Source organism: Mesoplodon mirus (genome assembly GCF_964341445.2).
Source record: "Mesoplodon mirus genome assembly, chromosome: 19".
Lineage (NCBI taxonomy): Eukaryota > Metazoa > Chordata > Mammalia > Artiodactyla > Ziphiidae > Mesoplodon > Mesoplodon mirus.
Window position 1 is genome coordinate 55,295,845 of NC_138995.1, and position 15,414 is coordinate 55,311,258.

Below are 15,414 nucleotides of genomic sequence, written 5' to 3' on the forward strand. Positions count from 1 at the left end.
AGGACTCAGTGCTTTCACTGACGAAGGCCTAGGTTCAATCCCTGGTCAGGGAACTAAGATCCCGCAAGCCGTGTGGTGTGGTGCCCCCACACACACCAAAAAAAACAAACAAAAACAACTACAGTTACTGGAACCCTGAAAAACAAAGAAGCTGGAGCAACTCACTAAACTGATTTTATGACAAACCAGTGGAGCAGCACAAGCTGCCCACTTATAGTTCAAAGGACAGATTCTTTTTCCTGGACAGAAACATCAGAAACATCTTGTCTCTGCTGCACAGGGATTATGAGGACTCGTAGGTACCCAAGCTCAGAGAATGATTTTAGGAGTCCCGGAGCTTCAATCAACTGCGCACACAAAGACACCCCAGGAGGCTGACACTGTGTCACAGAGGGCGCCCATCCTCACCCACTGAGAGCAGGTTCCGGAAGTTCTCCAGCATCACCTCTCGGTACAGCTTCCTCTGGGCGGAGTCCAGCAGCCCCAGCTCCTCCTCGGTGAAGACCACAGCCACATCCTTGAAGGACACTGGCTCCTACAACACCAAACACACATAGACTATGTTTATGGAAGAGGGGCAGCACTGAGGAAGTGTCAAGAATGGGAAGCTGTTCGGATTCCGAGGGACCGAGTCAAATTTCAGTAGCGGCTTTCTGTTTGCTTTGCACACTGCCAATGCCATCCACCAGAAGGGCTGCAGGAAAAGAAATCCTTGCACTTTAAATTGCTGCCTTTTGTTAGTACTCCTATAGGTAAGTCCCTGGAACTCCGGTGCATCGCGTGGGCTGCTAGAAAAGCTTTAGTTCCAACAGCGTGTGATGGAGTCTGTCTTCCCTCTTTTATACACTTACACCACTTATTCAATGTGCTGATCTTACAGGGCACGAGTCACCCTTACTGTTCGAGTATGTAGCTCCTCCTCTGTGCCCCATCTAGATGTGCAGCATTTATGGGCACAGCTCTGGAGCCTGAATGCCTGTGTTCACATTAGGATGCTCTGCTGTGGGACCTTGGACTTGGTCCTCATCCTCTCTTCATTTGTAGGCTGATAACTGTACCTTAGGGTACTGGTAATAAAATGAGTGACTATAGGTAAAGCACTTAGGAACAGTGACTGGTACATAGTAAGTACCCAATAAATGATAACTATTATTGTGATGATGATGATGATGATGATTTCTGGCATCCCACTTCAGGGCTGCATAGTAATTCAAGAAATTGATGACTGAGAATACAGTGAACTGATCTAAATAATGCATGCTTAGTTTTAGATTACTTATTATAAACAATGTTGCAAAAAATCTTTCCATATAGACCTTAGTCCCTGGAACTCTGCTGGTTATCTCCTTAAAATAAATTACAAAAAGTAGAAATGGTAATGTTGAAGAATAACAAACTTTAAAGTTTTGAAACCATAATGGCAGGTGTTGGGTTGTTTTTGTCTCTCTTTCCACCCAAATGGTATGCCTGATACTCTTAATCCAGAAGGCAAAGGCTTTGGAGTGGGCCAGATACTTGCCTACTGCAGGAACCTGAACAGGTCTTCAAACTTTCATGAACCTCTTATCTTCAAGTGGACAGTGAAGATGATTCCAAGTCCCTCTTAGAGCAGTGAATAGCATGACAGATGGAAAGTGCCTGTGTGTCTTATAGTATGACTAAAATTTTAAAAGCAAGTACCTGTAATGCTCTAATAAATTAATTCATGAATGGTGTGACACACAGGCACACAGACACACACAAAGAAAGCTTTCAGGTCCTGGAAAGAAAGAATCTAGCTCTTTTTGAACGAAAACAGCTAACACTATTTTTTTCTGAGTTCAGCCTCAGTATGACCCTGTTAGACAAAACCATCCTTTAAGTAGTCTTTGTACAAAGGTACCACTTAAGAAAAAAAAAATTTAAGTTTTGAGTCCCTAGAACATAAGGACAAATAGTATCAGAATTCTCTCAGAATTGCTTTTTGAGTAAAGATTAGATGTATAGAAACTGATACTGTTGTGTAAAACTGTGAGAATCCTCATGAATTTAAAAGCTTGTGAATGACAAATAGTTAAAAAAAAATGAGGGAGCATGTATAACAGTTCATTGAAATAATATTAGATGATAAAAATTAAGTGCTATAATTTTAAGTGAAAAAAAATTCAAAATTGTATCTATTATTGCAAGTATAGTTATAGCACATGAAAAATGAGCATGGAAAACACAGGTGATTTGTAAGCAGGGTAATAATGTGTGGGCTTTCCCATTTTAAAAATTTCTATTCTCTTTCACACCATTAGTTGTGAAATACAATGATAATAAAAACTGAAAAGGGAAATTTAAAAAGAAATGAAACAAAAGAGCACAGCACACAAATGGTATTAAATGTCTGCTGTCATTCTTTAAGCTTGGCAAGGAAGAGAAAAAAGGTGTCCACTTACTGAGAAATGAAATACCTGTTAAGTGACGGAAATAAAAATCCAGCTCACCTGGAACTTGATCATCTTCTCCGTTTCCTGGGGAAAGGCAGAGACCTGAAGAGGCACAAAAGGTAAAAATAAAGAAGGCATGAGAGAGGGGGAAATGCATCTCTGTGCAAATCAGAAAAAGGTGTCCCTCCTCCCAGGCACACACACCTTCACAAGCAGGGTGTGGGCTGGGGTCCAGCTGCCACTAGGCTATCCCGGCAGGATGCCCGCGAGCATGGGACAGCCTGCACCGCCATACCTGGCAGTTCTCACACACCTCGAGGTTCCCCAGGTACTCATTCTGATCCTGGGAAATGTAGGAAAGGAGAGACAGTTAAGTGGGAGAGGAGAGGTACTGGTTAAAAGTGGCCTCTGGGGACAATTCGTTTTCAGAACCTCACATTACTATACAATTGCTGTATATTGGCACTGCTATATATTTTTAATCATGGTTAAATTAATTAACCTCTCTAGGCTTCATTTCTGCAAGCTGCAGCATTGGGATCGTAATAGTACCAACATTATAAGACTGCTGTTAGGATTATGTGCGTGAGTAGTGGAAAACTGTTGTAACTATACCAATGTTTTCTATTATCTTGTAGCTGCGGAGAAGCAGATACTATTCTACATCATAAAACTGTCCTTGCAGATGGGGTTGAAAGAAATCTGCGTGGCAGAGATTATGGCTTTTCGCTTAGTAAGTTGTTGCCCTGATAACACTTGTTAAGACACTGCGCCCACCCTTCTGAAAAGTTTCGTGGCTGGTGAATATTCCTCCTGAAGCGGGAGGAGGCTCAACTGGTATTGATACTTCCCTCTTCCCACATGGATATAATGAAGACTAAAGAAGCCCGTGATGGTACTGTATCTGTGTAAAGCATTGGCTCACTGCTTGACCCTTGGGAGGACTTGGAGAACAGGAGTTTAATTTCTTGGGTTCTTCCTCAAGGTTATTCACTGTTCTCAATAGTTAATTACTGTTATTTATCTTATTTACTATTCCCAAGCAACTTCAAAGTCATCTGTGGAAGAAAAAGAACTCAAAAAAGGGCTAATCATGGGCTTTGTGGCCACAAACTGTCTCTGTGGAATGCTGTTCTTTTTGTTCTTTTTACAACCTGTCATAATGTATTGGGTTGGCCAAAAAGTGCCTTTGGTTTCTTAGTAAAAATAGAAGACACATTTTTCATTTTCACCAAGAACTTTATTGAACAACTTATTCACCCTTTTGTTCCACTACCTTCTGCCATTTTTCAGGCAACTTCATAATTCCATCTTCCCAAAACTTTTTACCTTTCTGAGCAAAAAACTGTCCCAGATGCCTTTTACAGTCTTCCAGGGAATTGGAATTTTTTCTATTACGAGAATTTTGTAAAGACCGAAATAAATGGAAATCTGAAGGTGCAATGTCTGGTGAATATGGCAGATGAATCAGAACTTCCCAGACAAGCAAGCTGTGACAGTTTTGCCTGGTTATCAAAGAAACATGTGGTCCTGCGTTATCCTGATGGAAGATTTTGCGTTTTCTGTTGACTAATTCTGGACGCTTTTCATCGAGTGCTGCTTTCAGTTGGTCTAATTGGGAGCAGGACTTGTTGGAACTAGTTGTTTGGTTTTCTGTAAGGAGTTTATAATTGAGGGCTCCCTTCCGATCCCACCATATACGCAACATCACCTTCTTTGGATGAAGACCGGCCTTTGGTGTGGTTGGTGGTGGTTTATTTCACTTGCTCCACAATCTCCTCCATTCCACATTATTGTACAGTATCCATTTTTCATTGCCTGTCACAATTTGTTTTAAAAATGGAATGTTTTCATTACGTTTAAGTAGAGAATCGCATGCAGAAATATGGTCACTTAACTTACATAGAAGCCAAACATCAAAGCGATTAACATAACCAAGCTAGCGCAAATGATTTTCAACGCTTGACTTGGATATTTTGAGTATGTCGGCTATCTCCCAAGTGGTGTAACGTTGATTGTTCTCAATTAATGTCTCGATTTGATCGCTATCAACTTCAACCAGTCTACCCAACGGGGGAGCCTCGTCCAGCAAGAAATCTCCAGCATGAAACTTCACAAACCACTTTTGACACATTCGATCAGTCACAGCACCTTCTCCATACAATGAAAAAATCTTTTTTCACGTTTCAGTTACATTTTTACCTTTCTTGAAATAATAAAGCATAATATGCCAAAGATGTTGCTTTCTTTTCCTTCCATCTTCAATATTAAAATGGCTACCAAAAATTCATGTCTTTTTTTAAAAATGCACACTGATATGACAGCTGTTACATACAATCTAACAAAATTGTTTCGAATGAAGTTAAAGACAACTAAGGGCTACTAGAGCCATCTTATGGAAAAAAACGAATGAAACTTTTGGCCAACCCAATAAGAGCCATTCTTAGCTGGGGAGGAAAAGGGGATTTACAAAAATAAGCCATGGGCAGTAGTTTGCCCACCTGCATCCTTGACCCTGTTAGCTTTTAACACTCAGCTGCTCCAGGATACCTTTTAACAGGTTTGGCTGCAGCCTTATTAATTCCTAAAACCCACTTTGCCAGTCTAATAAAAACAGGGCTTTGGCCAAGAGCCCAGGCTATAGAATCAGGCCACCAAGCTTCAATCTTGATTCTGCCACTACTGGCAAAGTAAACTTTTACAAGTTAATTAACCTCTTGATGCCTCTGTTTCTTCATCTGTAAAATGTTAATAAAAATAGGGTTATTATAAAGAACAGGTAAGTTAATGCACCAAAGCATTAAAAAGCCAGTGAGGCTCACAATAAACACCTAATAAATGTTAGCTATTATTTGTATCATCCTCATTATCACCATGAAATATACAGAAGCCACACATTAGCCTTGGTTTGTTTCTAAGTATATTTACTTTAGGTAGTAATTATTAATAGGTGTATATTACCTTTGGAATATTCTGAAAAAGCTGGTGGCTTCAGCATCCCACCAAAACTTATTGAGATAAAGGACAGGGAATAGTTACACTGTTTATTCTCCCACATCCATTTTCAGAAAATTTGAATACAATCTCACATAGCTGAAGGTTCCTATTTTCTGCTGCCTGTTGGAAAACTACACCAACCCCAAACAGATACTGAATAACTCTTTTCTGCTGATCCCTATACTTGGCAATAAGCACAATGAGAACTTGACCTAGTCCCTGCTACACAGAAACCTGCAACTGAGTGGGAGAAACAGATCAGAAACAAGGAGCAGAAACTCCAGTGAACTCAGACAGGTCAACAGAAATTGCTAAAACTGAAGCTTATGAAAGTAATGTGCACTCTGTTGTACTGACAGCATGTTCTAGAAATGTCAGCAAGGTCAAGTTGGTTAATGGTATTGTTCAGGTAGGAATCATCAGTTCTGTATTCTTAATGAGTTTCAGTCTGCTTGTATTGATTACTGAGAAGAGTGTTGAAATCTCCATATTTAATTGTGGATTTCTCTATCTCTTCTTTCAGTTCTGTCAGATTTTCTTCATGTAGTTTGAAGCTCTGTTGTTTTCTGGATACACATTTAGGATTGTTATGTCTATGTGGTGAATTGACGTTTGTTGTAATGTCCCTACTTCTCCCTGGTAATAGTCCTTGTTCTGGTCTATTTTGTCTAATTTTAATATAGTCACTCCAGCCTTTTTTGATTGATGTTTGCATGGTACTTTTTAAAAAAAGCCTTTTAACATACCTATATCCTTACAGCTAAAGTGGGGCTCCTTTAGACAGCATATACTCAGTTTTTGTTCTTTATCCAATCTTAACAATCTTTTAAAATTAGCATATTTAGGTTATTAGCATTACATGTAATTTTTAATATGGTCAGATTTAAGTCTACCATTTTATTATTTTCCTGTTTTTCCTTCTTGATTTTCTTCCTCTATGACCCTTTTTCTGCCCTCTTTTGGGTTGAATTTTTTTAGAATTAAATTCATCTCTTTTTATCTATTAGTTTTTGGCTATTATCACCTTTTTTTTTTTTTTCCTCCTCCGGGGTTGCAATATACATATCTTTCACAGTGTACTTAGTGTTATTATTTTACCAATTCCCCCATTCTTGTATTAGTTGTCGTATGTATTCTCTATATACAGCGCTCTAGCCAAGAAAGCTATAATTTTTATTTTAAACAGTTGCATTTTTAAGAGGAGAAAAACAATATTTTATATTTACAAAAAACTTACTATTTTTGTTGCTCTTTTCTCATTTCTGAAGTTCCTAGTTTCCATTTGGTATCATTTCTGTTCAACCTAAAGAACTTCCTTTAACACTCCTTTTTAGCATAGGTGTGACATTTTCCCCCCTTCTTCCTGAAGGAAATTTTCACTGGATATATAATTCTGAGTTGACGATTTGTTTAAGCACCTCAGAGATGCTGTTCCAATGTTTTCTGGCCTACATGATTTCCAATGAGAAATCTGCAGATGTATGAATCATTGTTCTACCACATATGTTCTCTAAGTGTACTCAAGAATTTTTATCTTTAATTTTCAGAAGTTTGTTTATGATGTATCCAGAAGTGATATTTTCTCTAACTATTATAGCATTAAACAAGAAATGAATAACAAAAAGATATCTGGACAATCTCCAAACATTCAGAAATTAAACAGCATACTTCTAGCAACCAGTGGACAAAGTCACAAAAGAAAGTAGAGCAGGGACTTCCCTGGTGGTGCAGTGGTTAAGACTCTGCGCTCCCAATGCAGGGGGCCCAGGCCCAGGTTTGATCCCTGGTCAGGGAACTAGATCCCACAAGCATGCCGCAACTAAGAGTTCACATGCCACAACTAAGGAGACTGCATGCCGCAATTAAGGAGCTGGTGAGCCGCAACTCAGGAGCCCGCCAGCCACAACTAAGGAGCCCTCGAGCTGCAACTAAAGGAGCCCGCCTGTCACAACTAAGGAGCCTGCCTGCCACAACTAAGACCCAGCGCAACCCAAGAACGAAAGAGCATATTTTGAATGGAATGAAAATGAAGACACAACATATCAAAATGTATGAGATGCTGCCAAAGCAGATATTATTTTTAAAAATGTATTCAATGATGTATATATTAGAAAACAGGAGGAGTCTTAAATTCATTATCTAAGCTAAGAACTAGGGGAAAAAGGGCAAATAAATTAAACCTAAAACAAACAGAAAAAAAGGAAATAATAAACATAAGACAGAAGTCCATAAATCCAAAATAAACATAAAACATAAATCGATGTAACTGAAAACATGAAAACACTAGACAAAATCAGGGTTGGCAAAATATGGCCAATTATGGTCCACTGCTTGTTTCTGTATAGGCTGTATGCTAATGATGGTTTTTAACATTCTTAGAGATGGACTGAGTTTTTTAAATGGTTGGGAAATTTTTTTTAAAGAATATTATTTTAAGACACATAAAAATTACATGAAATTCAAATTTCAATGTCCATAAAGTGTTATTGGAACATTACCATGCTCATTTGTTTACATATTGCCTATGGCTGCTTTCATACTACAGCAGCAGAGTTGCGTAGTTACAACAGAGACCGTATGTGCCCCTCTCATTTCTTTATACTGTTGCTAAACACAGTACAAATCATAGTGACCTAGCTATAGCTCAACAGCACTTCAAGTATCATGTGTGTTTTTTTAAGTATCGCATGTAATGATGGACCACAACATTTAAATTTTGTTATTACTAGCACATACTCATCATGTCAAAACAAGAGAAAAAGAGACTTCAAATGTTGCACTTTTAAGGCACTTGGAAGTAAAATATTTTGTTACAGAATTAGATGGCAAAGCCTTTTGCCTTTTATGCAGCAAGAACAATAGCTATGCTAAAAGAATACAATATATGTGAACATTAGCAGACTAAGCATTCATCACAAATATGCTCAATTCACAGTAAGCACTGGTCAGAAGAATTTAAAATTTTTAATGAAATGTCTCATTGGAACAGATATTCTTCACAAAAATAATGAAAATGAGGCTGCAACCAAAATAAGTTTTGGATATTCAGATATTCAGCTTCTATTTCTGCCCCAAGCAAATAAAGCAATTTACCAATGATGAGTTAATTAAATCATGTTTGACTGTGGCAGCCAAAGAAATATGTCCTGAAAAAATAAACTTTTCTAAGATTATTAGACTTTGGGCAAGAATCGTTGCTCAAAGAGTTGAATACAATGGGAACATTATAGTCAATTAAAATACAAGGGAAATAATTCTGACAAACTTTATTTGGCTCTTGGCAATTCAGCATGTCACAGATGTTGCTCAGTAACTGTTTATTGAAGGAATCATTGACAAGTTTGAAGTGACTAATCAGTAAGTCACCAGAATAGCCTGCGTGGAACAACTACAGTTGAAAATATTTTCAAAGAAGTTGAAAACATACTAATTCAGTGTAACCTGAACTGTAATCTTCTGGACTGTGTGAAAACTGATTACAAATTTATAAAGCTGGAAAAAATGTAAGTCTGTAGTCTATGGTTCTTTATTGTATTATTCATCAGCAGGTACTTTGCAGAAAATATTTTAATGTATCAGGTGCTATTGAAGCAGTAGCATCAACAGTGAACTTCATTACTCTCACGGACTTAATCATCAAAAGTTTCATGAATTTCATCAGAAACAGAAGCTAAATATCCTGACTTGCCTTACCACCCAGCAGTTCAATGGCTGAGCTGCAGTCAAGTTTTATTGTGATGTTTTAAGTCTCGGGCTTTCTAAATGAGAAAAGCTGCCCTCCACCACTATTACTGAATACTGAATGGCTTTGGAAATTAGCTTTAGCTGCAGACTTCATGATTTTTTTTTAATGAATTCAACCTAGAAGGCAAAAATAGCACTTATACTGTAGTAAAGTCATTTCAATGACAACTAATTTTGTTTGAATCCCAAGTAGTGCCAAGCTACTTTATAAATTTCCATTGTTGTCAAAAGTTAAAACAAGGCAGATCTTCATTCCACACAAATTTTTAGTGTGGTGCAATTGCCAAAACTCAGAATTGTACACTAAAAATAATTTTACTGTATGTAGGTTAAACAATAAACGTTAAAAATTAAATGAGGCTGTTCAACAAGCACTTGTTCAATGTTAAAGTAAATAAAGATCACCTGGGGCTCCTATTAAAAGGAAGAGCCTTGGTCCCACCCCTTCAAAATTCTAAATAAATTGGCATGAAACTGGACCCAAGGACATGCCTTTATATAGAGCTCCCAGGTGATAATGCTGCTTGAAAGCAGCCAGAGAAGAACAATGCATTACCTACAGGGGTACAATGATTCGAATGAACCCAGATTTCTCATTAGGAGCCATGAGGCCAGAAGGAAGTAGCACAATACTTTTAAAGTAGTGAAAGAAAAGAACTGTCAAAGCAGAATTGTATACTAAAGATAATAGTTTAGAAAAATATTTAGGAATGAAGGTGAAATAAAGATATTCTCAGATGAACTAAGAATTCACAGGGAGCAGACTTGCTCTAAAAGGACTGGTGAAGGAGAACTTTCAAAGGAAATAAAAGAAAGAAATTTGCATCATACAGGAAGGAGGAGCAACAGAACAGTAAATATCCGGGAAAATAATGATAGGTTATTCGTCTCTTGAGTTCTTTAAAATATATTTGACCATTGGAAGCAAAAATTCTAACACTATAGGGTTTTCAAGTTATATACATGCAATATATGACAACTAGAGCATAAAGGTAATGCACTAGTTTTCTCGGGCTCCTTTCTAGTTTCTTTCTTTGTCTTTAGTTTTCAGCAGTTTGATTATAATGTGCCTGGGCTTGGATTGCTATGAGTTCAGCCTGTTTGGGATTTGCTCAACTTCTTAAAAGAAAACCTATAAGTTACACTTAAGATACTAGAAAAGAGAAGCAAAATAAACCCAAGTCAAGCAAAACAAAGGAAATCATAAAGGTAAATATAGAAATCAATGAAACCAAAAGCAGTTGTTTTTTTTACCATAACAAAAACTCTAGCAAGAGTGGCAAAAAATAAAAGAGATAACAAAGGTTACCAATATTAGGAATGAAAAAGTAGATATCATTACTTCTAGAAGAAAATATAAGAGAAAAATCTTCCTGACTTGGAATTAGGCAGAGTTCTTAGAAATGAAAGGCACAATTCATAAAAGAAAACACTGATAAATCAGACTTCATCAAAATTAAAAACTTTTGCTCTGCAAAAGACACTGTTAAGAGAATGAAAAGATAAGCTATAGGCTGAGAAAAAAATGTTTGCAAAGGACATATCTTGACAAAGGACTTGTATCTAGAATATATGAATAACTCAAAAATCAACAATATGGAAAACACAACTCAATTACTCAATTTAAAACTGGGCAAAACACTTTAGTAAAGAAGATAAATACGCTGAAAAAAAGGTATATCTGCTGAACATCATTAGTCATTAAGGAAATGTATATAAAAGTCACAATAAGATATCAACACATGCCTACCATAATGGCTAAAATTAAAAAAACAAAAACAAAAACAGAAAATACTAAGTGCTGACAAGGATGTGGAGCAACTGGTACTCTCATATATCATTAATGGGAATGCAAAATAGTAGATACCCTGGAGAACAGTTTGGCCACTTCTTACAAAGTTAAACATACATTTTCCATGTGACCCAGCAATCCCATTCCTGGTTATGAATTCTAGAAAAATAAGCAAAGAAAACCTTGTACACAAATATTTATAGCAGCTTATTCATAAATGCCAAAAGCTAGAAACATTCCAAATATTCTTCAATGGGTGAATGGATAAACTATGGTATATCCATAAATGTAATATTAATCAGCAATAAAAACAAAGTACTGATACACAACTAGGATGAATGTCAAAGGCATTAAGCTGGGAACAGTTCTTGGAGCTCTCTGAGATGCTGTTCCCAGGTTATAATCCTCGATTTGGCTCAAATAAAATTTTTCATTAAAAAAAAACGCATTATGCTGAGTTAAAGAATACAGCCCTAAAAGGTTACACATGGTATAAGGCCATTTATGTGACATTCTCAAAAGATGAAATTATAGGGTTACAGTGATCACCAGTGGTTACAGATGCGGTGAGGGGTGATTATAAAAGGAAAATAGGAGAATGTTTTGGTGTGATGGAACTGTTCTGTGGCTGATGAAAGTGGTGATTATACGAATCTACACCTGTGGTAAAATTAATAGAATTGTACCCCAAACAGGAAAAAAGTAGTTAATTTTACTGTACGATGATTGTTTTAAAAAACCTGCTTCTCATCTGTTAAATGAGGGTAATGATAGGTTTGTTATGAAAAATAAGTTAGTATCTGTAAGTCACTGGAAACACTGTCTGGTCATAAAACACAATCTATAAATGTTAGCTGTTATCATTTCTATCAATGTATTTCTCAGGAAATTTGTTTTAGATCATGAAAATAATTACTCATAAGCATTTCAACAATCTGAAATAGATGGTGGATTCTACAGCTCACCAACATTAAAGATTAAGGAACATCTCCATGGGTTATTTCTATTCTATTCTGTTACCTAATTCCAATTTCAGGAATTCTGCACTGCAAACTCTTGATGCCGGCAGTCTGTTGAGTAGCTACTCTAACTCCAAACCCTTGCCAATCTTGTACTGTGTGCCGGGCACACAGAGAAAAATATGACATGGTCCCAGCAACAGAAGAACTTTCAGTGTATGAAAAGAGAGAGATGAGAAACAAAGAGCCCCAAGACATAGGTAAGTCACACCGTACACGGGAAAACAAAGAGCATTGGACTTTGGAACCATCCCTCTCCAAAGTGCAATGCTCTTGTGTCCCCTAGCTTTCTCAAATGAGTGCCATTCTCCAAGCTGCAAAAATAAAAACCTTGGAGTAGCTGCTAACATCTCCCTTTCTTGGTCTTGGATATAAACAATGGATGATAGTCAATTTTTGGCAATTATAACAATAAATCAATCACTATCATACTGACTCAATGTTGGGGACTTGCTTTAAAATACTGAAACAAAAAAAATTGGAGCAGGGGTGTGTTGATACAAGACTGACAAATGTTAACAAGGGTTGAATTTGGGTGATGGTTCCACAGGGGTTCATTATTTTATTCCTATTACATTTGGCTGTTTGTAACTTTCCACAGTAAGAACTTAAGGGGAAAATAAAACCTATGATACCTATTTTGAAAAACTTAAGTAAAAGTCCAAAAATAAATCTACAGAACAGGGAAACATGAAAATATTAATATTGTTATCTCTACATCCTGTACTACATCCTTCATAAATTTTCTTAATTCTCTATAATATGCAATCATTATTTTTATAATCAGAATATGAACTATATTATTTCAAATAAAACTCAATTAAATTGCAAATAACTGAAAAAAATCTCATCAAAAACTCAAAGCTTTCATGGCCCTCTACAAAAATCCAAACATGCCTTCTCAACCTGACACTAAACACATTAAGAACTAAGGCAGCAGATCGAAACTACCTAAATTCAAATCCCAGCTAAGCCCCTTACTAGCTGTGACCTAGGATAAACAACACAGGCTCTGTGTCTGTTTCCTCATCTTTAACATGGGAATAACAGTATCCCCAGTTCCCATAGGGCTCTTGTGAGGATTAAGTATGTTCATTCATATAAAGCTCCTAGATTAATGTTTAGCACTAAATGTTTAAACATTATCATTATTACTCATGCCCACGTATTCCCCCATCCCTTCCTGCATTTATTCAACAAATATCAGGGCATCTTTGTAGCAGAATTTGCCCGTGAGTGATGGAAATGTCTTCTCCCCTGCGAAGAGATGACATAAGAGGAAGAAGGATGCTAAGTCCTAGTCAGGTGAGTCTCTGCTGCCTGCGGCCAAAGGGTCACTCCCTCCTCACTGCAGCCTTTTGCAAGAAGTTAAGGCTGGGAGAGGAAAGGAAGCTGAAAGAAATCAGAACTTCACCAGTACTCCCGCATAAATCACAGGGCACATCCCAGACAACAGCCAGAAGTGATCCTCTCCAAAAATTTTAATTAAAAAAATTAGGAGTCTGGGTTCAGCCCCGATTCCTTCAGGGATCAGAGAAGGGCCAGGGACACCGTAGCAGGAGCTCTGACCCAATCCCGGGTTCACAAAAGCTTTCAGGGAACTGAGCGCTTTTCGGGAAATTAAAAACTACTAGTAACAAGAGACCTTGTGATTTTTAACCACAAGCCAGCCTCTGTTCTAAGTCTTTTCCTGTACATTCTCATTTAACTCTCAAAACAGCCCTATTAGGTAGACACTAAGGCCAACTTTAAAGAAGAGGAGACAGAGACATGAACATACTCGCCGAACATACTGTTAGGAAGCGGCAGCGCGGGCTGGTGGTCGCGAAAAGGGGGGGTGGGGGGCAAGTACAGAACCCAGGAGACCCCCAACCCCAGAGACATACGGCCCTGGCCCGGGCCCCTACACCAGAGATGCACCAGCAGTCCCACGCTCCAGGAGGCTCATTCAAAGGGAGCACCAACCGCGCCCTTCGCCCCAGATGGATTCCTTCCCCAAGGTCGAGGGCCGGGTCGCTATTGGCCCACAACAAAGCGAAGAAAGGTCGGTGTAGACGCGGGGAGAGAAGCCCGGGGGAGGGAAGGCTCACCTTTCCGAAAGGAAAGAAGGCCGCGGCCTCGCGTACCTGGGCCGGAAGTGACTCTGCCTACAGAGACCTCCTGGACTACGCTTCCCAGAATTCCCGACGGGAGCAGGGACACAGCCTCATCCTCCTGTAGCGGAAGTTATCCAACTACGGTGTTCCCGGGCTACACTTCCCATAATTCCCAGGCACCTCGTCGCCTTCCCAGGGCGGAAGTGCTGGCTGCTATACTGAGCGTGTGGATTGTACTTCACAGCGTCCCAGAGTGAATTTCGTAACCCCGCCTTCCTGGAGCCGAATTGCTTCCAAACCTAGAGCGCTCTACTACACAATTCTGTATTTGCTTAAAGGCGCCTTTTCGGAGCGTAACTGTCTCTGATTCTGTGTATCTTCTGAGCTACCATTACCGAATCTCCTGGGGGGCAGCCCTTCCCGCAAGACTGCCTTTTCTCTTTTGGGTAGACAGTATTTGGATAGTCGGTATTCTCTTTAGGATAGTCAGTATGAATCAACTCTATACTGTTAGTTGAGCTTGGTCTTCCTCTCCCTTTTTTCTTACAAAAAAAAATTTTTTAACGTGACCAAAACAAAGCAAACTCAACCAGAGCAAACTCTATTTACCTATCCATCTACCTATTCATAGAAACTACCCATAAAGACAGACTAGAGAAGCTTGAAATGTGAAAAAAGATGAGAGAAAGGGAAGGAGGGAGGAAGGGAATAGATTATATAAAGAAAGCGATTTGTAGGCAAAAAATGCAATACTAAAAGGAAATTGTGCTGCCTGCACTGCGCACTGAATGTAAGGAATACAGGATCTCAACCTTACTTTGCCTGGATTGCTTCTTTTATTCTGTATGGGTGTGAATGCATCTAGAACTCTTGACACTGCTACCTCCCATGAGTTGTTCATTCCAAGATCCACAAGAATGGACATGAATGCCAAGAATCCACAAGAAGCAGATGCAACCACTGACCAGGGCATAAAGCAGCAGCAGCAAATGTTTTCCACATTTCCTTGGCTTTAATTGCTAACTATGAAATGTGGGTCATAAGGCAAATGGAAGGAGCTGTAATGATACAGATAAAACATTCTAATATGGGAAGGGATAAATCCTTTATGAAATCTTGAATTTTTTTCTTTTTTGAGCTTCTAGTATCACATCACCTATTTTCACCCTGCTCTTGATATTATAAATACTATAAGTTATCAGAAAACTAGCAGAAATAAAGAAAAAAAGAGAGGAGAAAGTTTAATTGTCCACTCTTCTCTTGGGGAAGAAATACAGATTATTTTCCTTGGGCTTTCCTGGTGGCTCAGTGGTTAAGAATCTGCCTGCCAATGCAGGGGACACAGGTTCGAG

General features: G+C 38.4%; 1 protein-coding gene across 3 annotated transcripts in view; it reads right to left on the bottom strand.

Annotated features, from left to right (window-relative positions):
- LOC309795622 (uncharacterized protein) overlaps positions 1 to 15,414 on the bottom strand; it is a 35,011-nt gene that overhangs the window by 15,998 nt on the left and 3,599 nt on the right. Inside the window, exons 1-4 of one of the 3 annotated variants that reach the window (XM_082608149.1) lie at positions 14,057 to 14,095; positions 2,619 to 2,757; positions 2,472 to 2,516; positions 409 to 535 (exon numbers count right to left, since the gene is read on the bottom strand). In XM_082608149.1, the coding sequence (XP_082464275.1) occupies positions 409 to 535; positions 2,472 to 2,486 (142 nt within the window). In that variant the 5' untranslated portion in view covers positions 2,487 to 2,516; positions 2,619 to 2,757; positions 14,057 to 14,095. Of the gene's footprint in view, positions 1 to 408; positions 536 to 2,471; positions 2,517 to 2,618; positions 2,758 to 14,056; positions 14,096 to 15,414 lie in introns of those variants that run through there. The other 2 variants (XM_082608148.1, XM_082608147.1) reach the window with 2 other exon arrangements.